General features: G+C 44.3%; 1 protein-coding gene across 1 annotated transcript in view; it reads left to right on the plus strand.

Annotated features, from left to right (window-relative positions):
- Positions 1-25,014, plus strand: part of LOC121613245 (cadherin-4-like) — a 231,842-nt gene that overhangs the window by 196,261 nt on the left and 10,567 nt on the right. Inside the window, exons 7-12 of the mRNA XM_041946572.1 lie at positions 800-944; positions 3,415-3,587; positions 7,507-7,644; positions 11,891-12,076; positions 15,221-15,477; positions 20,748-20,890. Coding sequence (XP_041802506.1) covers positions 800-944; positions 3,415-3,587; positions 7,507-7,644; positions 11,891-12,076; positions 15,221-15,477; positions 20,748-20,890 — 1,042 coding nt within the window. The remainder of the gene's footprint in view (positions 1-799; positions 945-3,414; positions 3,588-7,506; positions 7,645-11,890; positions 12,077-15,220; positions 15,478-20,747; positions 20,891-25,014) is intronic.

Genomic DNA, 25,014 nt, shown 5'->3' on the forward strand with positions numbered 1-25,014 from the left:
AACTGAACTAGACAAAAGTACTCTGAAATAAAGTTTTAGTCCCCAGAAATCCGCTCTTCTCTCAGGAACACCTTCCTTTGATGCTTTAGCTGTGACTGATGTTCAACTGTAATGTCCTTTCGTTAAAATGATCAAATTAATTTCACCTGTTAATCCGTTTATACGCTTATTGATATACAGCATTTTCCACAACACACATGCAGAGGACACTGAGGCATTTATTCCTCCCTGAGTGTCTGCAGAATGTTCCTATCAGGCCTGACCCGGGGTAAAAAATTCCCAACATGAACTTGCCACTGCTCCTAAAACGTATTTATGCAAACTTAGCGTAATAGTTGAAGATGACTCAAATTATGCCTGTGAATATTCTCATTCATCCAGGTCATTGTAAGCTTTAGGGCAGTCAATCGTTCGCAACTGGACCTCGTCAGTTTGTCTTAGAAGACGTTTCGCCTCTCATCCGAGCAGGCTTGATCAGTTCATGCGCAACCAGACTAGATAGGACAGCTCTAGTCCAATGCAATGGTGTTAGGTTCAAGTATTTATCCCCTGAGTGAGGCCAACCCCCAAAACCAAGAATGGTATCACTCTATTGTGAGGCAAACGATCCCCTTATTAATTCTCAAATTAGTAGATCAACAAATGAGGACCAATCATCTTAGGCCCCTGTTCATTCCATAAAAAATATTTTATACCACCTTGTTTTCTCCATAAGACCAATACAAGCACACAGATTTACCAGTTCACTGCTGCTTGCCCTGAATAATAATCCAACCTCTTGTGCTTTTGTGTCCCCCAGTTGCGAGCTCATGCCGTGGACATGAACGGGAACCAGGTCGAGAACCCCATTGACCTGTACATCTTCGTCATCGACATGAATGACAACAGACCCGAGTTCAAAAACCAGGTTTACAACGGATCTGTGGATGAGGGCTCTAAACCAGGTAATGACACACAGATGGGTGGATGGTTGGATGGAACGATGGGCGAAAAGAAGTGAAGTGTGAAGCAGGAGCAACTACATGAGTATTTAAAAAAAAAAAAAGATCAAGGCATGTGTGGAAGGTTGAGTAGTTTGGATATGGGTGGACAGTGGAAGAGCGGCTGGTGTATCAGGAGAGATTGGTGTCATTAAAAGTTTGACTACACCAGTGAATCTTTGACGCAACAGAGAATTTTCCATTCCCCTTGATTTAGCAGACAGACGGAGAATCTGTCTCCTACAGTGGCTTTTCATTTAGCCAGCTGCAGCAGTGGCCATAAACCAAAGAGGGTGCTCAGGCTGGAGAGGAGATTGAGGATTAAATGTGCCACGCTGTAGCACCACTGGGTCATTTTATATCTAACCTCAGAGCGGAGGAATCACGGAGATGAGCTCTCTCTGTGCATGCATGTGTGTGTGAGCGCGAGCCCGAGTTTATTATGCCAGAGGTGATCTCAAGAGGTGTCCAGGTGCTCATTTCCTTTTCTTTCTTTCTTTCTTCCTTTCTTTCTTTCCCTGATTTTTCCCTGCTGCCATCCCCTCCCCCTCAGCCTTGCCCCACACAGCAGACAAGTCTCTGTGGCATGCATGACATTCAGCTGAACAATAATCATAAAAAAAAGAGAGTTTTAGAATTTAGAGCTCCAGTGGTTTCAATGGAAGGCCAATTACAGACTTGAATTAGTTTGCAAATTAAAGAGTCATTATGGGGACCTAATCCTGTCAGGCACAGCTTAGGACGCCCGTACAAAGGGTCCACATTAAACCCCCTAAGAGTGCAGCTTAATGAAATTACCCCGGCGATGTGTGACACATTGTGATTCTTCATCTCCTCCTCTGTATCCCTCCATCTCCAGAAGAAAGTGATGGGTGGAGGACTGATAGTCACTCCACTTGGAATCAAACCAAATATGGAGTCCGTCCTCAGTTTCTCTCTTCCTCTGTTCCTGCCGCCTTCTCCCCCCCCTCGTCTCGCTGAGAGGCCTTTAGAGTGCTCCCTCTGGTCGAGTCATTGACAAATGTTGCTTTGAAATGTAATGAAGTTTGAAATGGGAGCTGCGGTTACAATTATCCTCGGACAGGGGCTGTCGCTGGCATGATATCACTATCTCTGGCAATTAGAATCGGCGGCGAGACAGGGAACGCAAGAGGGAGCGAGATGGAGAGATTGGGTGACAGGCAGCGATCCCACAGAGTTATATGAGTGTGTGGAGGCAGCAAACAAGTGGTGCATTCATGGAGGGAGAGTGGCTTATTCTCTCTATATACTTTACGTCTGTGCTCACTTGTGCTTGTAGTCGGCGTGATTTTTATTTACAAAACAGGTTTTCAACGATTTTAGATCAGTGTGAGCAAGGCTTCTCAAACATCTAGGTGGTTTATTGGCTTATTTTTATCTAACAGTATCAAAATAATGTGATAAAGGCTGTGCAATATCTGTCGTCAAAATGCACTGGTTGGCCGTGCAAGAGCCTTCCATTTTAATAAGATATGGTGCACTTTGTATTTGCAGCTTGCTCAGTGTATCCAGCAAAATATGATGTGAGTTATGTGGCCATAAAAACTGATCACAGTTCTGATCTGCACGTGCTGTATATCTGTGCTCGCGGTTGTTATTTACAGAACAGGTGTCCAACATTGCTCCGCTGGCATAAATCCACAGAGTTCAATTAACTTCATTGTTGTGTTATCAGGCTGTTATGTTGTGTAAGTGGGTTATTAGCCATGTTTATGTGCACTTGTCCCAATATCAGGTGTGATTATTACCTATACTGCATGTTATTAAAATCTGTTTGTAGGATGGTTGATTAAGCAGAGTATTGTGTGCACAGCATTTTGTAGCTTTTGCCTCCTTTTGTTTCACTTTAAACTCTTCAATGAAGGACACAACAGTACAAAATAATCACGGTTACAAAATGAATAATTTATTTTGGGGGAACAATTATAAAAATTTAAGTGAGCATGTGTAGCTTTTGCTGAACAGCGGCCGCTATGGGCACAAAAGGTAATTACAGGATAATGATACACTGAATTTCCCTGCATTTTGCAAAATGCTCTTCAGTCGGTTGATTTGTTTTACTTTTGTGTGATATAACGTTTATATGCTGAAACACAGTGCAACCATAGAGATTAGCTACATAAGCTACTGATCAGACCAGACCAGACCAGGCTGCAGTAGCAAAACCCCTGAGAGTTTTGAGTCGAGGAAGGGTGTGTTTTACTGCTTAGAAATGTAACTTTTCTTTTCTAAAAGGGGGATTATTCCATCCTTCAACAGTAACTGAGTCTTGCTCTAGCACAAATGAAGAAATCCTTCTTTTTTCTTGAAATCTCTCTTCCATATTATTTTTAATGGGAATTGAAGTTGACTTTTTATTTTCTGGTATAGCATGCTTGGACATATACGCTGACAATATTCTTCCCCTCATTAGGAACGTATGTGATGCACCTGTCGGCGTTCGACGCTGACGACAACACCACCGCCAACGGAATGGTGCGCTATCGAATCCTGTCGCAGACGCCGCACAGCCCCATCCCCAACATGTTCACCATCAACAGCGAGACGGGAGACATTGTGACGGTGGCGCCTGGTCTCGACCGAGAGGTTGGTCTTCTCGATCTCGAAGCATTCTCAAAAAGCTTTTCATGTTTGACAGAGATACAAATCATGCAAAATTAAACAATGAACATGTGATATAATGATCACTTAGTCACTGAAATCTGTCATCATTTGAGTAGCGTCCACATAGTCTGAATGAACTATGCATGGCCAGATGATGCACCTGTATCTTTGTTTATGGAGCCCAGCTCGTAACAGCATTGTTTACTCTGATGACACGCTGAGATGTGGCATACAAATGTTTTTTAGCCATTTGTCACCACACACACCAGCTCATCTTTTTTTTTTACAGTAAATTGCCTTCTTCTGCGGTCACCTTGTTTATGGAGCTATAAAAGTTGAGACAAGATCCAAATGTGTTTATTCTCGCGACACGGATGTGCCAGTGACAACTCTGCAAAGAAATCTCCAAGACAGATCATCCTCCCAAACTGTCACCGCTGACAGACCTATTAACAACACATCACGCTGCAATGGGCTGCTCACCTTGTGTTGTGTGTGAGTCTGCGCCTGTGTGTATGTGTTCGCGTTTGTCTGCGTGCATGTGTTTGTGTGGTGAAGATAGAGCAGAAATATCTGAGATAGAATGCCCTTGACACCTGTCAGACAAACACAAAAGCCCATATAATCACATCTACACTCGATAAAACACAGGCAATTGGGGGGGGGGGGGGGAAAGAAAAACTGAAGGGAGCACGAGAACAAAAACAGAGCTGGGCAGACGGGGTATTACAGCGAGTTGGGAGGAAGTGAGTGTGAATTTGGCAGTGAAGAGAGGGTGATGGAGACTGAGAAGCAGGATGAGACATGAGGGAGCCAGAGGGAGAGAGACGGGTACAGTATGAGGGGAACATGAAGTAAAAATGTCTCAGCTGAATCACTATTGCTTATTTTTACTTTCTACATACTGCTGATCCAGCCAGTCACCCCCACTATACACACACACACACAATGTTTGTACTGTTATACATATGAATGAAGACCCATTTTGATATAATTCTTTCCTAGCCCAGCTTCTTTCCACCTATACTTATCCTGGATAGTATCACTGACAGCTCCCAGCTCCCAGTCCTGGAAGATGCCCAGTACAGCCTCAGCGTGATCTGTTCCACTGGAGCAGATCTGGATTAACAGCCTTTCTTAAAGGCATCTCAGTAGTGATAAATAATATAGATCCCATAACATGCTGTTAGCATGCAGTCTGTATCGGGATATCTTATCTGGATCAAGAAAATTGCATTTTAATTAGCTGATTAATTGATAAGTTGATAAAAAAAAATCTGTGAGGGTTGTCTGCTTTTCTCTGTGTTACAGTCTATCATTGTAAATGCAATATCTTTGGGTTTTGGACAGCGGTCAGACTCTCATTGATTTGTTTTTGGCCACAGCACGCAGCTGTTTCCAGTGAAAAAGCTCTACCTGCTCAGCACCAAACGGCAGACAGACACAGTTAGCATCTGGCTGGTGAACATAGTGGTGCATTTAGCAGCTAAACAGACAGATATTTCCCTCAGGAGCTGGTACCAAAAACAGAGCTGAAAGAGAGTGAATATTGGACTTAACACTTGACAGGTGTCCACAAACAAGACTAAAGATGCATACTAATGTTGCTCCATATCTGCTGTATTTGTAAATAGACTGTGTGCTTTAAAGTTCCCCAGATCAACTCAAAGGTTTCCTGTGTAGTTTTTCCACACGTAGTTGTGCTATGGAGCTGTTCTTCCATGAGTGTATGCCTGTTTTATTTATCTTGTGTGTGCAAAGGAGGACGCACGTGTACAGGAGATGCGATTCACAGTCCTGCCAATAGTTTCACACTATTCCACTGATCAATAGGTGGCAGTACGACAAGCTGCCAACACATGCTGTGCCAACAAAGACAGGGAAGAAGAAGACTGCTAGCAAGTAATCAAGGATGTAAACAATGCTGGTTTTAAAATGCATGAAAAAATTGGCTTTGTTTCATGAACAACAAAATGCAAAACATGTTTTTTGTCTTTTAATGTTGAACAAGAGAAGTTTTAAATTCGATGATATGTCATATTTTGTTCACAACTTGTTTCTGCTGCCACCAAGTGGCCAAAAAAGTCAGTTATTGCAGGTTGAATCACCTCGACTAACATCCGAACTTCAAACTAGTTCTTACTTTAACCTTAAAACCAAGTCTTAACATTCAAACGTCCTTTTGTAGAAATGAGGGCCAGCCAAGATGTTCTCACTTTACAAAAAATGCCTTCACTCCAAGGGCGTGAAACCTGCATCAGTCCTCACAAAGACAGGAGCGTACGCACACATGCTGCATGTGCACAGACATGAGCACAAGCACATGCATGCATGCATATCTCTACATTATGTGCTCTCATCACATGAATTCATGCATACATTTTATGGATACAATCATGCATGCACACATACACTGTTCCTGTGGCATACAAATACGAACTTCTTTTTTTTCCTATCCGAGAGCAGATAAGAAGTCTTCAACCTTGCAGGAAAAAAAAATCAGTTTGTTATGTACTGTACATGAACTTCACAGGAAGATGCTACACAGCACACTGCGGTGCTTCCCTGGTCCATTTTTAGTCGGCGCTTTGGCCCTTTTGAAACTTTGAAAGTTTCTGCATCTGCCTTCCATTCTTGGGCTGGGGTGTTGAAGGTGTTAGGTGCTACAAAAAAAAAGCAAAGAAAGGAAAAAAAAACAGCATCTATTTTTGGTAGTCCTCCTCCCTTGTGCCTCAGCTGCATCCCCTGCTGCCTCTTATCCTCTCCTCTGTTCTTTACTTTTGAAATGTCTTCTTCCTCTACTTTAGAAACTCCCATACTGATTCTCTTCTAAAGGTTTCCACTGGTCTGCAGTGGACTTTTAAGAGCTTGTTGACAGTAACAGACCTCAGTCCTTTAGAGGAAGCTGGGTATGCTGCTGTGTTGTTGCAACACTGAGAGGTTCAGAGGAGCTCTACATAATTACTCCCTTGTCTAATTAGTGAGTGTGTTGTGTACACGCTGTACACTGGCTGATGGGACAGTCAGGCAAGCGCTGCCTCCAAACAAGATATGGAGAAAGAGAGGTGTGTGTGCGTTCATGTGTGTTTGTGTGTACGTACGGGTGTTAATGAGAGTGTGTGTACAGGGTTGGAGTTCAGCATCTCGTCTAGCATCACGATGAGAGGAACTGAGGGGAGCTGTCTAATCCTCCTGATGTGGCGTCCTGGCCTAATTGGGATATTTACTCGGTAATTAGCAGGTGAGAGAGACACTGGGAATGTAATTGGGAATCTCAGTGACGGGACGCATTATCCAGACAGTCGGCTCCGGGGCTCCATCCTTCCTGCAGCCCATTAACTGCACCCTGGGACTGAAGAAGAGGGAGAGGATGCCGGCGAAGAGAGGGAGGAGTGGAGGGTGGGAATCGAGCTGCACGGCTAGAAGCACACAAATGCACCCGAGTACAAAAACACCAATAAGAGAATCGTATTTCAGCTCCCAGTCCAGTGATACTGTGTCTTTTCCAAACATGAAACAGCATTTATCATTCCCTCATTTTATTGCTGCATAGATAGTCAATTAATCTCTGTCAGTTGGATCATTGTCTTCACATCTGTCCGTCAGTGGCTCTGAATGAGCAATGCCCCCGATGGGAAGGCTCCGCAGCGCAGCCTTCAGATGGTGTAAAGTCTGGAAGCATTCAACTCTGGAGGTCTCGACTCATTCGAATGAAAGACTTCACCCTTGTGAATATGTGTTTCGAATAAGACCATGGGCAGCTGCTATAGAACAGAATAAGGCTCAGCTTTTTGTTCCTCTGGGAGTCACAGTCTGTAGCTGTAGACTCAAGGAAGACAGAGCTCTTTGCAGACAAATAACCGCACACTCTGTTTTTGCTTTCTGTTTCTCCCTTTTACAGAAAGTGTCCCAGTACACCATCATCGTGCAGGCCACGGACATGGAAGGCAACCTGAACTTTGGCCTTTCAAACACAGCCACCGCCATCATCACTGTCACGGACATCAACGACAACCCTCCCATGCTGACCTCCAGAACTGTGAGTTGCTGTAAATAAGGGAGTGGGGAAAGCGTAACTGTTTGAAGGAGGAGAGGGTTTCGGTTTCGCAGAAGAGGGCGGAAATAATGAGTAATAGAAGCCGAAAAGGCGAGAGAGAGGCAGACATGGAAGAAGGGAGGGAGGAAGAGATGAAAGGGAGGATGAATAAGGGGGGAAAGGAGGAAGGGAATGACTACAGCAGTGTGTTTCGTCATAACAGCGGAAGATTTACACAAGGACAGCGAGGGAGGGTTATGAAGTATGAAGTGCAAAGTGTACAAACTACACACACACACAAACAAACACGAGGAAAAAGTAATCCATATCATTGACATTCATCAGCAAGGAAACTGGAGCCAGCAAATCGTTAATGATTGTTGTCGTGATAGTGATATTTAGAATGATGATTACATTACTGAAGGTCATTATTGAGAGTGAGGTAAAAATTAAAACTCCACAGTAATGTTCTGCATGTAAGGCATCAGTGTGGTGCAACTGGGCAGCATCATCACCAAATGATTAACTTTATCTTAACTCTGGTCGTTTCTCAGTGCCACTAAATGTTGCAGAGACGTGCATTTGTTTAGAGAGGATGGTCAAAAGTGGAGTCAGCGCGTCTAAGTCCATGTTATGGTGGAACAGCTTTCCAGGTGTCAGTATGGCTTCAGGTGTCAGAATTATTCAGCATGTGTGCTTTCCTATCAGTAGTGATGAGAGCACGGGCCTGCTGGGTAGATAAGGTGCTTAGCTCTGCATCTGCAGGGAGGCGCTATCAGCAGTACAGTAGGCTCGGCTCTTTGAGGTGGTAGCAGAGGAGCTAGCATTAGCATTTGCCCTGGGGGCTATTAAGACCCTGTGATGATGAGTTGGCGCTGCCGGTAAGCATGTGTCAGCCATAGAGCTCATCAGAGAGCTGCAACATCACACGCAGCAGGAGACGTAGAAAGAGAGGCCAGAGGACGAAAAAAAATACACACAGAGGAGATGGTGAGCAAAAGGAGAACAAAGAGGGAAGAGGAGCTGATGAGTGGACCACCGCGGAGACTCCAAGATGAAAAATGAAGACAGGGAAAAGTGATGAGAGAATGATGGGGAGAGGAGAAAGAATGAAGGATTATTTGGTCACAGGAGCTATTTTCCACAGCAGCAGTGATAAAGCATAGACGTGCCCAGTTGTAAATCAGAGGCCGTTCCTGACTCCGCATCCCCATCTGATTTAAGATTCTCCTCTCTTCTCTCTTGATGGCGGCGTATTGATGACAGTGGCCGGTAATACATTCACGTTCTCTAACTGTATTCCACCGTGTTTAAGTGCATTTCCATCATCGCCACAGAGAGAAGTTAATACTATCATGGATATTGATGATAAACTTTAGTGGAGGTTTTGGAGCCACGATGAGCAGAGCGCTTTTACCCACTCCCTTCATAAATCACCCGTTTTAGTGGTGGGATAACATAAAAGCCATTTTGTTGAGAATGCAGGCCATTATGCAAATATTTAGTGTTTGCAATAAACCCCATAGATCTTTCAATGTGTCCCAGAAATATAAAGTTTGGGGGAATTTGTCTTTAATGTTGATGATTAATATTTCATCATGCCCATCAGAGGCTGCCCCATTTTTCAAGGCTGCAAAGGGTGATGCATGTGTATGAATGTGAAGGCTCTGGGTGCTCGTTCAGACCTGCACACATGCTTTGCATTATTTCTGTGATGCAGACAGGGACAGAATGAAAAAAAGTTACTCATCTCTTTGTTTGTTCATATATACGGCACTGCAACAACAAGCTGTATCTCACATGGTATGGGATGATTTGTAGTCATTCGCAGAAAGACTTGCAATCAAGGGTATCTGTGCAGGATTTACTGCAGCGCTTCCTTTAATATCCTCACAAAGTTCCTATGATGAAGTTCCCTGTCACCTCTCCTCTCCTCCCCTTGCCTCCTTTAGTGTTTTCCTTGCTGCCAAAATAGTGACAGAACGATGAGGGTGTGGGCAAGAGGTGTTTGTGAGAAAGTGCTGTGAGAAAGTCAACTGCGCTCTGTGACAATCACAATCAAGGAGCTCCCGCCTCCTTCCCTTTAGTCCAGCAGCTGAGGACTAGATACAGTATCATAGAAAGAAAATCAGAGAAAATCTGAGCCCCTGCTGAAAGACACCGCAGTCACGCAACCATTCGCTGTTGAAACAAACCCCAGTGCCGCACACCACCAAAATCAATACGAGAAAGAGTCAGAGTCAAAGCAGCATTCAGCTAATAAATCATTGAGAGTGAAAGAAAGAGAACAACCGCAAGGTTTTACAAAGAGAGATTGAAATGCTCTCTTTTCAAAATCACAAATGTTGAATCACAATCCATTATTGACAACAGCGCTGCCACATGTGAAAGCTCACTGTCACAAAAATAAACGCCGGCATCTTGAAGAAATAGAACGGTCATTAAATTGAACTGAATATAATGGAGAAACTGGTATGATCTCTGGGATCTGGGGAGGGGGGGGGGGTCTCTTTTAAATTCTCATTTTAAAGTTTACTCCTAAATATACTCCTCAGTGTAGAAATGCCATTTTCGCCTTGAAAATGTTCATTTCAGCTGCATTCCGCAACCTTTTTTGTCGCATTCAATGGAATTCAATAGCTCCAGATCGGAGCTGCGAAGTTAAGAGTGAATGAGAGGTGAGGAGTTAAGAGGGGCTGAACACGTCACCCCTGCAATCTAAAATAACATGACATTTAGCTTCAGTGATTGGAGTGTGCTTAATGCAAAGTTCTTTGGGGCTCATAGCTGACTTCCTGCCCCACTTAAAGTTGGTATTTACACAGTCTATTTACGCAGTGATTGTACTGATGATAGAGTTTTCATGTATAGGGAATTCAAAAATTGCTACGCCATGTAAGATTGCCTATGGGAAAAATTAATAAGACCTATTATTGCTTGAGCTCTGGACGCCTGATGTAACCCCCGCCCCTCCCCCCACCCTATAAAGAGATAATGAGAGAATAAATCTTAAACTGGGGTATTGATAATAAGAGCGGTGGCGAACCTTTCAAAGTCTTCCATCAGATCTGGTTAACTCTTGCCCTCAGTTGTTGCTGTGTGCTGAGAAAGACGATGCTCAAGGGCCCTTAGGAGCTCAAGAGCCATCTCTGAAGTTTTATTTTATTGAATTGGCATTGGGGAGTCCCTGAACCAAACCACAGTAATAAACCGCTCAAGCGCACACACACACACAGACACACACACACACACACACACACACACACACACACACACACACACACACTCTGACACAAACATACGACAGCCTGCCTGCTTATCCAATGCAGGCAGTGCATCAGGACCACCCGGACTTGTCTGTTGTCTTAAGAATGTCATTGAGTCTCTGAACAGCTCTCCTGACGCAGCCCCCTAATCTGCCCGCTGCTGTCGGCTGTTTGCTGGGTGATGCGAAGGGTGCCAGGCAGGGTATTATGGTCTGTCGGAGTGTTTGGTCTGGGGCTTTGCTCTTTGATATCCTACACTCGCATAAGCAGCTCACTGGCTCTTTCACGCCTGTTACCCATGGTGATGCGGTGACTGTATGACGCTACATGCCTGTTGCCTCCAGATGAGGTGAGGACGCACCAGCACGCTCACCTTCTCACCCCACGTGATTGGTTAAGAGTCGATGGGTGGTTTGTGCAGGGGTTGGGCTGCAGCCGTGTTTTTTCAGGGTAGCGGTGCAGTCGTCGCTGCTGTTGGTTCTTCTTTGTGGGCTTTATCCTCTGAGCCTGTACGGCTTTGATCAATCCCCACCATAACAGACACATGACAGACAGCGTCTCACTCCTCATCAGGCTTATCAGGACAAAGCACATGTGTTTGTACAGCAAGGGGACAACTAAAAGCCACTCATATACGCTCAAACAGCTGTTTTAACCCTCCCTACTGCTGCTCAGCCATTCTCCTCTCCTCTGTCACTCCGGCTTTCAAAGGAATGAAAAATTATTGCTTATCAAGGATGTAGAAAAAAAAAAGGAAATTTTGAAACTGTTTGTTTACTACTCAGCTGCAGTAAAACTGAGATCGTTAAACTTACTCTACCTGAAAACCTAAAAGGCTCCATAAAGAAAAATGGAAAAGTGAGAGGGGCACTCTCTTTTGGCGGCTTTTTGTAGAAATTGCCACACTCACACGAATCCCAGTCAACATAAAGATTCTTTGAAGGAACAGATGACAGGGTAACCGTTCACTCTACTCCCCGCAGTTCTCCGGTGAGGTCCCAGAGAACCGGGTGGATGTCGTGGTGGCCAACTTGACGGTGATAGACGCCGACCAGCCACACTCGCCTAACTGGAATGCCATCTACAGGATCATCAGCGGAGACCCGTCAGGGCACTTCACCATCCGCACTGACCCCGTCACCAACGATGGCATGGTCACCGTGGTGAAGGTAAGGCGCCGTCCTGTCAGAGCGTGCTCAGCCTCTGCCCCTACAGAGGTCAGTGTGGAAGACACAGATCTATCTCTGTGCGTGCGCAGACTGTTAGATCCCTTCTGGGTTTTAAGCACAAGCAATAATAATAGACTACAGAGTTAAATGGGGACAGGCAGGGGTCTTTGCCTTTCATATGCCCCTTTATGTCCAAATGAGAGATTGGAGGCAGCTGCAGCCTTCAGGAACAGCTCATACAGTCACACGCAGACTTAAACACAATGGCTGGTGAGACCACTGTAGCAAATTAGGTATTGATTTCTCAATTACAAAGGCAACGGTTTTTATACACTCATAATGTTCTGGCTGCTGTGGTAAATGACAGCGACAACAAAGCCGTGTCTTGTAACAACCTGCTATGTTAGTGTTCAACCTCTCGGTCGGCGGTTGTCCAGAGGGTTTTAACTCATTTGGGGGAAAATGGAAAAACTCTGTATGATATTCAGCTTATATTGTGTGCATGATAGTAATGTGTGCAGATGCTGCTGAATGACCTTCAGCGTTTGTATTCCTGTGTTCCTCCCCGAGTGGCTCATTGTAAATGTGCTCACCGTGTCGCATGCGTCTTGTAGAAACAACTTGTTTATTTGCCTGACCCCGAGGACCCGGGGGTTTTCTCCCCGTGTATCTGACTCCTGCAAATCACATCTCACGTCCTACAATAATGTTTAAAAAATAGCAATAACATCTCCCTGTAATTCCCACAGCACCCTGAGCAATGAGCATTGGCATTTTGCTTCTCTTCATTATCTCTAGATGACTGCCTTTTATAATCCATTCCTCTCACTCCCTGATGTAAAATTCAGCAGGCAGCTGCGTAGCCGTGAGCCTCCATAGAGACCCATGGGAGGTTATCAGGAAATCATAAAATAAGAGACAGGACAGCCCCTGGGAAGAAACGAGAAATAGACTGTCTCAACAAGTAAACAGAGGGGCTTCAGCTCGCTCTGGTGAAGTCAAGAAGCCACACCAAGGATACCTCTGTGTTCCTATTTTTACCACATCGGATCACACTGACACCCAGGTAGGCGGCAATCCCTCGCGAGGGACCTGGGCTCCTCTGTAAACAAGGGCTGAGGTCTTAACCAGAATGTGTCACACATTTGCGCTGCTCTCTGGGGAGTTCGCGAGACGCATTCTCATTTTGCCGCACGGTAATATAGTCAGTAGACAAACAAGCACGCATAAAACACACAAACAGAGCCGCTCGGTTCCAATGAGTCATTAAGATATGTAAATCGCGGCTTACGATAAACACGGAAGATGATGGGGGAAGTGGCGAGGTGGAGAGAAGTAAGGCGATTTTTGAGGTTCGATAGAGACCGCAGAGTGCATAGATCATGGAGAGCGAGAGCGAAGGGGGGAGCAGAGGTGAGAAGACAAGGGGGTGGGAGGTCGGAGTCCAGCAGAACAAATTAAGTAAAAGGGAAAGAGATGAACGAGTGAAGCGATACAGAGGAGATGTAAGATGTGATGGCTCATGGGCAAAAAGATGGAAGTCGTGATATTGACCTCTCACCCCTCTGGCTTCCCTCAGGGTGTGTGTGTGAGTGTGTGTGTGTGTGTGTGTTTTAGTTAGCCTACAGCTATACTCTAGACCTCCATGTGCTCTGAATACCACTGGCTGTAGATCAAAGAGCCTTGAGCGTGGTTTGCCTGTAAATGCTTTCCCAGTGCACCCTGGGGTCACATGCCAATACACACCCATGTGCTTACATTTACTCATAGCTACTTGCACACACACACACACACACACACACACGCACACTGCAACACCAACGGACTCGCGCACAAACACATCCACTCCGGTGCCCTTGTCAACCAAGCTGCCTGATTAAGAATGCTTTTTCATATCAGAGCTGTCCGCTGTCAACATACAGATGTGCTCAAAATCATTAACATCAGCATCAAACACCACAGACACCAACCTTGTGGCAGTAATCGTCATCCACCTATTTAGAAATGTGCCAGCAGCACCTGCGAGCGGCATATTTGTTCTCTGTTTTATTTCCTTGCTTGTTGTTGTGGTTGTTGTTGTTGTCATCACTTGAACCTGATCGTGTAGTCTTCATTAAGAGAGCACGGATCTGTCACTCTGGTTTAGGCTCAGCCAGCAAAAACCCCTGAAGATTACACACACACACACACATTCAAAAGGCAGAGCCATGACAGCACCCTATGAAGAGTCTAAGCCCTGCTGCCTCTGCTCAGGATCTGTGTGTGTGTGTGTGTGTGTGTGTGTGTGTGTGTCTGTGTGTTGGTTAGTTGTTCAGAGAGAATATGGGTCCAATTCATCAGGGGACCACTTGACACGACATCTGTTCATTTATCATGTCCTTTATCATCAACAAACAAGGTTCAACGCGTACTCCCAAGCCACAGGCAGAGAGAGAAATGTTGACAGGGCTTTAAACACTATAATCAGCGTAACATTTATCACCCCCTGTGCTTGAATACTTGACATGGCTTGCTCATAAAAAGTCATAATGATAGTAATAGTAATAATAATAGTAGTAATAATGACCATTCAATATGAGAAAAGGCTGCATTTTTGATTTTCCTTGCCTGTAAATCACTCATGAAGACTTGAGTTTCAACTAAAGAATGTATTTATTTTTATAATAATAAAGGTTCACCTATTGTTCCCTCTTAAAAAGCTAAAATTACACCTACAGGAGAGCATAATAAAGACAGTCCAGAACAATGATAACGCTGCAGTAAATACCATATAAATACAGTTTTTAATGTCCAACTTCTGTTCACACAGTGTCGCAGAGGTGGTAATTCTTGGTTTTTTTTGTTATCTATTTTGAGGCTGTAATTTGTGGTAGGGTTGTACTGGATGCATTAAAGGTGTTCATGTTATTTTGTCTACCCTACCATATAGCTGAATTCTCACATTTGTGCAATTTTGTCGTAAAATATGTGAAACTGGTGAGTTTACATGTGTATGATTTATGGTGTTTCATTGATCCCTCTTGCTGGATTTCATTATCTTTGACCGTTAACCAAGAGAAAGAACGCCAACTATTTTATACTGCTTGAGTTCAGTTGAACTTTCCTCCTCTCACACAACATCGTTAATGTGGTTCCCTCCTCCAGCCGGTAGACTTTGAGATGAACCGGGCCTTCATGCTGACGGTGGTGGTGTCCAACCAGGCCCATCTGGCCAGCGGCATCCAGTCCTCCCTCCAGTCCACAGCTGGGGTCACCATATCTGTCCAGGACATCAACGAGCCACCGTACTTCCCCACCAACCCAAAACACATCCGCTTCGAGGAGGGCGTCCCCGCGGGAACCAGCCTGACCACCTTCTCAGCCTCAGATCCCGACCGACTGCAGATGCAGCAGACAATCAGGTACTGAGCGAGTTTCAATAGACGAGATTACAGAACGGGAATCCTAATTGGGCGAATTCTGACATTTTGATAGCATGCCATTAGTTTCATTTTCTCCTGGTGCAAAATCACTCGGATCTGATTGAATAAGTTCCGCTACATACGGCCTGTCGCTAGACCCAGAAAAGTATCCTCTGATTGAAGTCTGGCTCGCTGAAGAGGGAGCACAACTCTGGCAGAAATCCCTCCATATGCACTAATAGCAGGCTAAAAAGCCTCTTGGACAGGTTCCATGTCGGTAGTCAGGGGTCAGAGTTCAACAAGGGTTCTATATTTTGGCATCCCCCATCTCTCAAAGTCTTACTGTGCGAAGTTTATGAGCCAGAGGAGAACTCTGAGTAAGGAGGGTAAGGTTAATAGGGAGCAATAGCCTCTGGGGTAATCAGAAGTGTGTGCATTCTGTAGGTTGCATGAGCACATACATGCAGGTGCGCACACACACCCACACACACACACACACACAGCGGCAAGAGAGAGGGAGAAGAGGAGAGATGGAGGGAAGGGGGAGAATAAAGAGAGCAGCTGGCTCGAGCCCAAACACCTGACACAGCATTATGTCCACCTGCAGTGTTCTTTCTCTGCACTGAGCCTCTCTGGGTTTTAAATGTAAACCAACCTTTAAATGACCAGCAGACCTTTCCTCAGTCCCGCTGTCAGCTTGACAGTAGCAGTGACTGCACTTTCAAACTTACAGGTAATCTATTAAGCACACTCTGCAGCGTATTGACGCTGCGAAGAGAAAAGCTTTTAGATGAGGAGAACATGTGTTTCCGCTCGTGATCACACGTGCAATGTCCTTACGCATTAAAGTGAGAGTGTCGGTGTAATTTAGCACCTCCCTCCAACCCTCGTACTCCAACAGCCCCTTCCCTCCCATCTTCTCAGGGGAAAAGATCTAAACAAATTTCCCAGCTAATTTCACAGCAAATGAGAGTAAATTGGGTGTACATTATAATTTAGGAAGTCGCCAAAGTCACCAGCTGGGCTCTCTCTCTCTCTCTCTCTCTCTCTCTCCATGCCTTCTCTTTGTCTCTCTCTCTCTCATCCTCTCTCCCTGTTGAATTCACTTTGACCTCTTTGGTTTCCTCCCTCTTTTTCCACGACCTGTAGTGCAACACTGCACTGCTTTACATGTTGGAATTAAGCTGGCCTTTTATAAGCACGCTGCGGTCTGTCACGGTCGCCTTAGCACAAACACGAAGCAAATCGCCTTCCTCTGCTCTCGCCATGTGAGGAAGCAGGACTGTAGAGATGGCAAATCCGCCACCTCGTTCATTTGGATCCATCTGGATAGGATCACTATCAATCCCCCCGCTTTACACCAGTTCCATAAAAGGTATCTACTCTAGACTGTTACGCAAGGACACTAATCACAGCTATTCCCTCCATCTTTTGAGTTCTCATTATTCTGGAGAAACAGAAATTCTGGGACTCATTAAAATCTCTGTACAGTGTTTGCATCACCCCGTTAAACTTTCATTTTCTAACTTTTATCCCACAGAACCGATCTTAGCGTGCATACCTCCAAACCCCATCAGTCAAGTCCTTAGCTGACATGTGTGCTTGCAAGGGGGAGACATTTAGATATGACACCACAGTTTGAGTTAACGTGCAATTTATGGCGTTCGTCTTTGCATATGACAAAGAGCTGTATGTCTTCCGAAATGGAAGGTGCAGATACATAAAGGGAAGAGAGACAAGGAGAAGATTTAGAGGGAGCCATAAAAGTCGAAAGTAAGGTGAAAAAAGACCTCCGGGACTGTGGAGGGAGGCGGGGAGGAGCCGATGGTGGTGAGCTGACTCCGGGTCAAGGTTTGAACTTGACAGGTGCTTATCAAAGGAGGGACAGGCTGACAGTGTCCTGTTGGGGGTGCCCAGGAGGCTATGTGGACAGCAAGGGGGAGAGTGAGGCATCATGCATCACCTGTCAGACATCCGACCAGTAAGGTCGAGACACGGGACTGGAGACACTGGCATAAATGATTACCCAAACCGCCTTGGCTAAGCTTGAGACATGCATTTTTCATCCTCAGGGTCGGGGGTTTGAAAAATAAATGTCATACCTCTCCCTGCTGCTTGCTAAGATCACTAACCTGCCAGGCCTAATCATACATCCAGCTACACTCACACGCCGGCCAACTCCCAAATGAGACAAACCTTCAGGTCGAGGAGAGCTCGGGAAAGCATTGGAAATAAGACACAGGAAGGAACGGTGAAACTTTCACACAAATTCTAAGATTTATTCCAAAATAGCACTGGAGTAAACAAGAACTGTTAACCTCTCTGAGAAGACAAAAAATTGGCATCGCACTTCATTAAAAAGTTAGCGATGGGGGCTGCCAGTTGCCTACAGTAATGTTGTTGACAGTTGGGACTTGTAAATGAAAACACTGTGGGCGCTTTCACAATCATTATTCTAATGGCCGGAGTGGTCGTATTGCTTACTGAGCACTGTCACAGGAAGTAAAGTGAAGTGAAGTAAGTGGAAATGACAGTTTAAAGCCAACCACATTCTGCCCTTAACTTATCAGTGCTTTTCCTCCAGAACACAGCGAATAATGCAGCGGGTTGTCTGTTTCAGCGTGCTGGAAATTAGCCTCGTTGCAAACGATTCATTCAGGACTTCATTTTGCTTCATATAAGGTTTATTACATCTGCTCTCAAGGCTCTTTAGGATCCTTAATTAACGTGTGGTGGACAGGGCACTCTGCTTTGTGAACAAACCTTTGTGTTATGGCTTTTATCATCAGAGAGCACACAGCCACTTGTGCTATCATGCAGCGTGGCTGGGTTCTGGTGGTATTTTTATAGCCCATTATGGAGAAAAAAAACTCCATAAAACACTATTTTCTACAGTCTCCCTCTCTTTTCCCCTCTGTTCCTGATTTTAAAGGCTCAATTAATCCAAATGACAAAAAACCTGTTTCCTCACTTCTAGTGTGCAATGCAATGCTGATCACTGTGGTTACATTTGCTCAGGTTTTTTGCGATATCCCTCTAAGAGTTATTTGCTTCCCACACAGTGGAGGTAAAAGGTATTTCTTTTGTTTTAAAGGAACAATTCGAGCTTTTTCGAAAAATGCGGTTATGGGGACGAGAAGATCGATGCCACTCTCATGGCCCCATGCTAACTATGAAGCTGGAGGCAGCAGACAGTTAGCTTAGCTTAGCATAAAGACTGGAAGAAAGGGGAAACAACTAGCCTGGCTCTGTCAACAGGTAAATAAAAAATCTGCCTGTAGTACCAGCGCCTCTAAAGTTTATTAATTAACATGTTATTTGTCATTTTTTAGATTTGTACTCTTTTTAAAGCAGCAAGTCGTGGTTGTACAGGAGCGTATGTGCAGACTCAGGTTTGTGCAAATATGATGTGGCATGTTAATTTGTGACTTTTAGTGGTGCTGGTAGGCAGATTTTTTAAACCTTGCACAGATCCATGGTAGCTGTTTATCTGTTTCCAGTTCCAGTTAATGCAAAGCTAGTCATATGCTGACTCTAGCTTCAGATTATATAAGAGACCGGTGCCAACCTTCTCATCATCTCAACTGTTGGCGAGAAAGCAATATTTTAAAAAAATGTCAAACTACTCATTTGCATTTAACAGCATGGTTTTTTTTTTTCCAAGAACAATGCTCCTGGTATTTGGTCGAACAGACCCTTTAATTTCCTTCGGCTCAGTAAAAAGTGCCTTCCAGTGGAAAGAACAAAAAGATCCTTTTTCTCTTAGCCCAGAGTCAGCTTGGCATGTCCAAGCCAACAGAGAAGCAGTTGGACACAGAGGATCAGTAGGTATCAAGTCAGTCTTAATGAGCACATTAAAACCAGATCATACAGCCACGCTGTACTTCCGAATGTCACCTCTCCCTGTCCCTCTTTCCCCTCCCACCCATTCCTGATCATTTCCCTCACTCTTTCATCCCACCCTCCCACTGTGATGGACTCACTGTAGTCCTGGTGGTGATTTCACAGTCCGCCACTTAGTGGCTGTGGGCTTGGCTAGCCTGTGTGAAACCGTCAAGAGTGTGGGAATGTCATCTCTGTGATCCCTTTCCCCGCACTGCGCTACGCTTGGGATCATGCCCACTGCCTGCTGGGAAAATCCCACCTCCCTAACTGCAGGATAGAGATTATACTCTCTGTCCACCCCCCTGCTTACTGCCAACCACCCCTCCAGGCTTTCCTTCTCCGCTATGTAAGTAGAAATGTACATGCGGTATTTAATGTTAATAAACAAGTGGTGCGTACGCTGCCCGTAAGTGCACCACAATTCAATAAATGTAAAAGCAAGGTTAAGGTCAAACCCATTTCAATTTGGATGGATTTAAAAGCTGCAATTTAATGTCACGCAACAACATGGCCTTATTGCCCAAACTGACATTCAGTAAATGAAAATCGGGGTGATGTAGAAATCTTGTTGTGTAAGCTCAAGGTGTCACATGTCCACTGCTGATGTTTCACACACAAAAGTGAGATTGCAGCCAGGAGAGGTGGCAGTTGATGAACTCTGGTATCACAGAGGGAATGAGGCAAAGATGAGAAGATACAGACAGGGATAAGAAAATGTATGAATACAAAGGCGCAGCAAGATGAGGTGAGGCAGCACGGGTCGAGAGAGATCAGAGAGAATTCAAAGTGTGGAACGAGCCGAAAGCTACAAAAGCCCGAGAAACAAGAACAGTTAGATCAGAGCGAGATTGGGATTCAATCCTGGAGATGATCCTTCCCTGCCCTTTATCCCGAGGGAGTGTCGCCACCTGCTACCACATCCACTTTCCTGTTTGACGATCAGTCCCGAGATCCTATCATCCCATCTCCACCCTATACACAGCATCCCCATACACTCACAGGAGCGTCTGCAAACATACAAGCATGCATGTATATATAGCTGTCAGGCAGTTTAGCCTTCCCCAGCATAAGCAAACACTTCCTAGAATATGCACATGCAACACACACAGGCAGTTGCGGCAGTGCTTAACTAGGGAGGTAATTGACTTCAATGCCTGCTACACAGCAGTGAAAAATGAGGTGAAATTGACTGTAGGCTGCAGGCTCTGGAGGAAAAGTCAATGAAGAATTAAACTGTGTGAAGGTCAGGCTGTTGTGATTTTGTGAGTGTGTGTATGTGCTGGCGGTTTATGTATGCACAGACACAAGAGAAAATTCCAAAGTGTTTGTAAACACAGGAACAGCAGCGCAAACTTCTCCATCGATCTGTGCTTGTGTGTCTTTAGGTATTCAAAGCTGAATGACCCCGCAGACTGGTTATCCATCAACAGAACCAACGGTCAGATCGTGACCACGGCGATGCTCGACCGGGAGTCCGTCTATGTCAAAAACAATATATACGAAGCCACTTTCCTGGCAACAGACAATGGTAAGAGCCGCTTTTAACATGCATGTTAAATCTGTGAGCATTTGAAGTTGATTCCTCATTCCCATGTTTTAGCATTGCTGCGCAGTTCGTTTTGATGCCCTGAAAACAGTTAATTATAATACAGAATATATAAATATAAGTGGATTTGCTAAAAAGAAACAAAACACACACATTGATTTATTTGTTATTATTAGCATTATTTTTTGATCATGATACCGTCTCTATCCTGACTCCATTTACATCTAAAATCAAAAAAAAATTGGTAAGACTGTTACCTGGTACAACACGATAATATGCACCTAAACAGAGGATGAAACATCCTAGAAAGCACTCTGAAACTTGCTCATTTCAAAGCAGATTCACATAGCCTACATCATTTGTGTGTCTTATGGCTTATGACTGGAAGGTCTAATTGAGTGACTGCAGCATTTCAGACACGCGGCGTCCTTGAGCAACATGCTCACTGCTCCAATGGAGCCGAATGCTTAAAATGCCGAGAATTTGAATCATTGTCGCAAACGAGCCGATGTGTCGTTAAATGCAGGTTAGAATGAAAAATGTCAAAAATGTTGCTTTCTGTCGCTGATGAAAATGAAGACATTTGTGTGGATTTGGAGGGATATAAAGACATGAAAGCTCTGCGGCAGTCAAGTGCAGTGCAGCTGGGTTAGAGTTAGAGAAAATCCTGGTCACACTCTTGATCCGCTCCTCCTTCTTATCTTCTATCCATGACTGCCTTCTCCTTCCCTTTCTCACAATGTGGCATATATATTTGTTCTGCCTCAAGTTTAACTGAGCACAAACTCAATCACAGCAAACAAATAAGTTCCCTCTTTCTGAAGTGGAAGTGAGTGCCTTTTTCTCAGCTAAAAAGGCAGTGCCCCCCCCTCTCAAATTGCCTTATCTGTGACGTGCAGAGCACTGGAGTGTTTACCTTAAGTCGAGCTGGCTTTGAAACATTGGTGCTTTCATAGGTGTGAGCATGTGTGAAGGATGCACTCATTCGAAACAAATTTATGGGAACATATGTGTGTGTTTTTATGTTTTTTTGGCGATGATTGACAATGTCAGACACCATGACGTGCAACCTGCTGTGCTGATGGGAAGGAAGAGGCAGCAGGATTAGAGGTTGACTCGCTCCTGTTGTTTGGACTTCACAAACATCTCATTTACTCCCCTCTTTTCTCGCCCTGTTATTTCTGGGACTTCTTTATCATTTCAATACATCACGTATTTCTTAAAGAACCTATAGACCCTTTGGAAACTGCTTTTCTTCCCTCCACCTGGCCTCTGTAAAGTGCACAGTTCATGTTGCTGCAAGGTTCGGCTGAAATCGGAGCTGTGGCAAGTCCAAAAGGCGAGACGGCGGCAGTTCGAGCTAGGTGTGTGTCTGCGTGTTTGTGTGTGTACGTCGGTCTGACTGTTTGGGTGTTGCTGGAGTGCCAGCCATCATAACGTGAGAGGGATTATGGTAAGAAGTACTATGAGACAGCAAGGATAGTGGGACGGGACATGGAGAGGTGGTGACAGCATGGTGAGAAGTACACTTGTATTTCTACCGCATTTTCACGTCCCCCTCCTGACACAATCTGACTGCCTCAGACCCTTCTGACACACACCTATGGCATTGTTTATGTGTTTGTGTGCTCTTCAAAGAACATATGGTAGGCTTACTACAAGTCTTTTCACCATGCCTCACATCTCTGAGCCCCCATCATAAAAAGGAGTTAATACAAATCCTTTTGAGGAATTTACACAAACATAATTATTTATTTAGCTGGTTAAAACCCACATAATTCTCCTATCAGCTGTGGCAAGCTGCTTCCACATGTCCCCCATACATGGCTGGGATTAACAAACCAACAGAATGGGAAAGCCTCCGTTTGTGTGTGTGTGTGTGTGTGTGTGTGTTTGAACCTGCATGTTTATGAACCACATGTGTTTATGTTCCAGTATGTACATGCGTTAAATTTGCATTTAATGCTGTACATTAAGTATGTGTGTAAATGACGTGGATGCGAGGAGCCACTTGTGATAAAATTGTTGGATGATGTTTAAATAGTGACAATCAAATAAGATGTTCCTCTAAATAGCCTCTAAATGTATTTAAAGCTTTTAGGAGCCGTCGGATAATATTTCAGAAAGTAGCATGTTACGTTAATGTGTCGTCCTCAAGGGTGTGATTTTTATTTAATGATATTATTGACTATGATGTAATTATTATATAACTATAAAGTAATGATTGAAGTTATTGCTCTGTAAGTATTACTAGATCAAGAACACAGTGCAGCAGTGGGTTTACTTACCTGTGGAAATCTGTGTGTAAGCGGAGCGCCCCCTACTGACTATTATGATTATACTCTAACACATGCACCCGAAACATGCGTCTTTTTCACGTTATGATGGGACACTTTTTCACTAGCTCTGACAAAACTAAACTATCATGTAAAACAAGTGGATTATCTTTGAAGTGCCACTTAACTAACTGATTTATCTCTAAGCTATAAAACCTTAAACCTGGTCTGAACCCAGACTTTAAAAATATGTAGACTGCCTTTGTTTGTTTCTTCCTGAAACTCTTGTAAACTGTGTGCGCTCCCGTGCCACGTCCACCATTGATCACTTGATAAGTCTTTATCAATCAGTTGAACTGTATGTAGTATTTATATATCCACAGTATTTATTGTAGTATTACCAGTCAGACTGAGCTCAAGCTGTTGACAGGCTCGCTCTCGCTGGGTCTCACTCGTCTTGTGGCAAATGTCTTGCTCTGTTGCCATGTTTAATTGGCAGATCTGTCAGCTTTGCATAAATCTTTGTAAATTACATCGCCCTTATCTCATCCCAGAGATGGCCCCTGGGGTCGCTTGATTCCATCCAATGGCTCAGTCAGTGGGGCATGCCGGGGAAATGACTCGTAATTGGTGGCGGCTAAGGGTCGTCACCCCCTGACACACACTCAATAAACAGCCCTGAGCTGCATACTACTAAGCACTCCCCCCTTTTTTTTTTTTTTTTTTTTTTTTTCAGATTTCTCAGTGCCACATTTTCATACCACACATACACATTCATGCATTCTTCTCCCGGCTCTCTGTTTAAAGTGTTTATTCTTTACTCCCAATTCTCTATAAATGCTGTTGCTGCTGTTTGTCTGTTCAGTCGATGCAAAGGGCTTCAGGATTGTGTCTGCAGATGAGGTGTGTGTGTGTGTGTGTACTTTGACATGCTACATGGTGAGTGGAACATTTTTGGAAAGTGAGGACATTTTGGACAGTCCTCACTTGCGCACAGACCTTCAAAGGGCTGTTTGAGGGTTAAAACATTAGAATTAGGCTTTGGTTAAGGTTAAGATAAGGGGCTAGGGAAGGTGTGGGAGCCTTTTTCCCTTACAAGAGCCTTTTAAATTTTTGATGCAATCTTTAGTGCATGTCTCCTCAGGATGGATAATCCTCAGTCCATACAGTTTACAGACCTCGAGCAGAGGGAGGTTGTTGTAGCTTTGAGCTCATTGTTGCTTTGCCTGCAGAACACTGTCTCTGTCAGAATGTGGTCTTATGAAAGCTACTTGTTGGGCATCCAAACTCTGAAGAGTGTTAACTTTGTCCAAGCTCGTTTGTCGGTGCAGTTCATCCAGTTTAGCATGTTTCAAGGTGTGATAACACTGGCCTTTTTCAACACTGCGTACCCTTCCCCACAAGCTTATGTAGACACACCGGCTTGCCTTTCAATTCAAAAAATAATCGTTGGTCCATTTCTCTTGGAAAGTTCAATTCAGTTTTATTTATATCACAACAGAAGGTGTCTCAGGAGAGGATGCTTGGAGACAGTGGTGAAAAAAAAAAAACTCCTTTTAACAGGCAGAAACCTCAAGCAGAACCAGAAATGCATTGACAGTAACAATGACAGCTCTGATAATTGACATTTAACTAATGATAGAATATAAATAAAAATACTATATAACATATATGTAGTATATGTAGCATAGTATATACATAATAACAACACTATACACTATAATAGCAGTTGCAGTGGATGTCAGGCAGCACCACAGCAGGAAATTTAGCCATAATCCAGGATCCAGGTTCAACCTCCATCCATGGGAACCTGTGAGACGAGAAAGCACA

Source organism: Chelmon rostratus, chromosome 10 (genome assembly GCF_017976325.1).
Source record: "Chelmon rostratus isolate fCheRos1 chromosome 10, fCheRos1.pri, whole genome shotgun sequence".
Taxonomy (NCBI): Eukaryota; Metazoa; Chordata; class Actinopteri; order Chaetodontiformes; family Chaetodontidae; genus Chelmon; species Chelmon rostratus.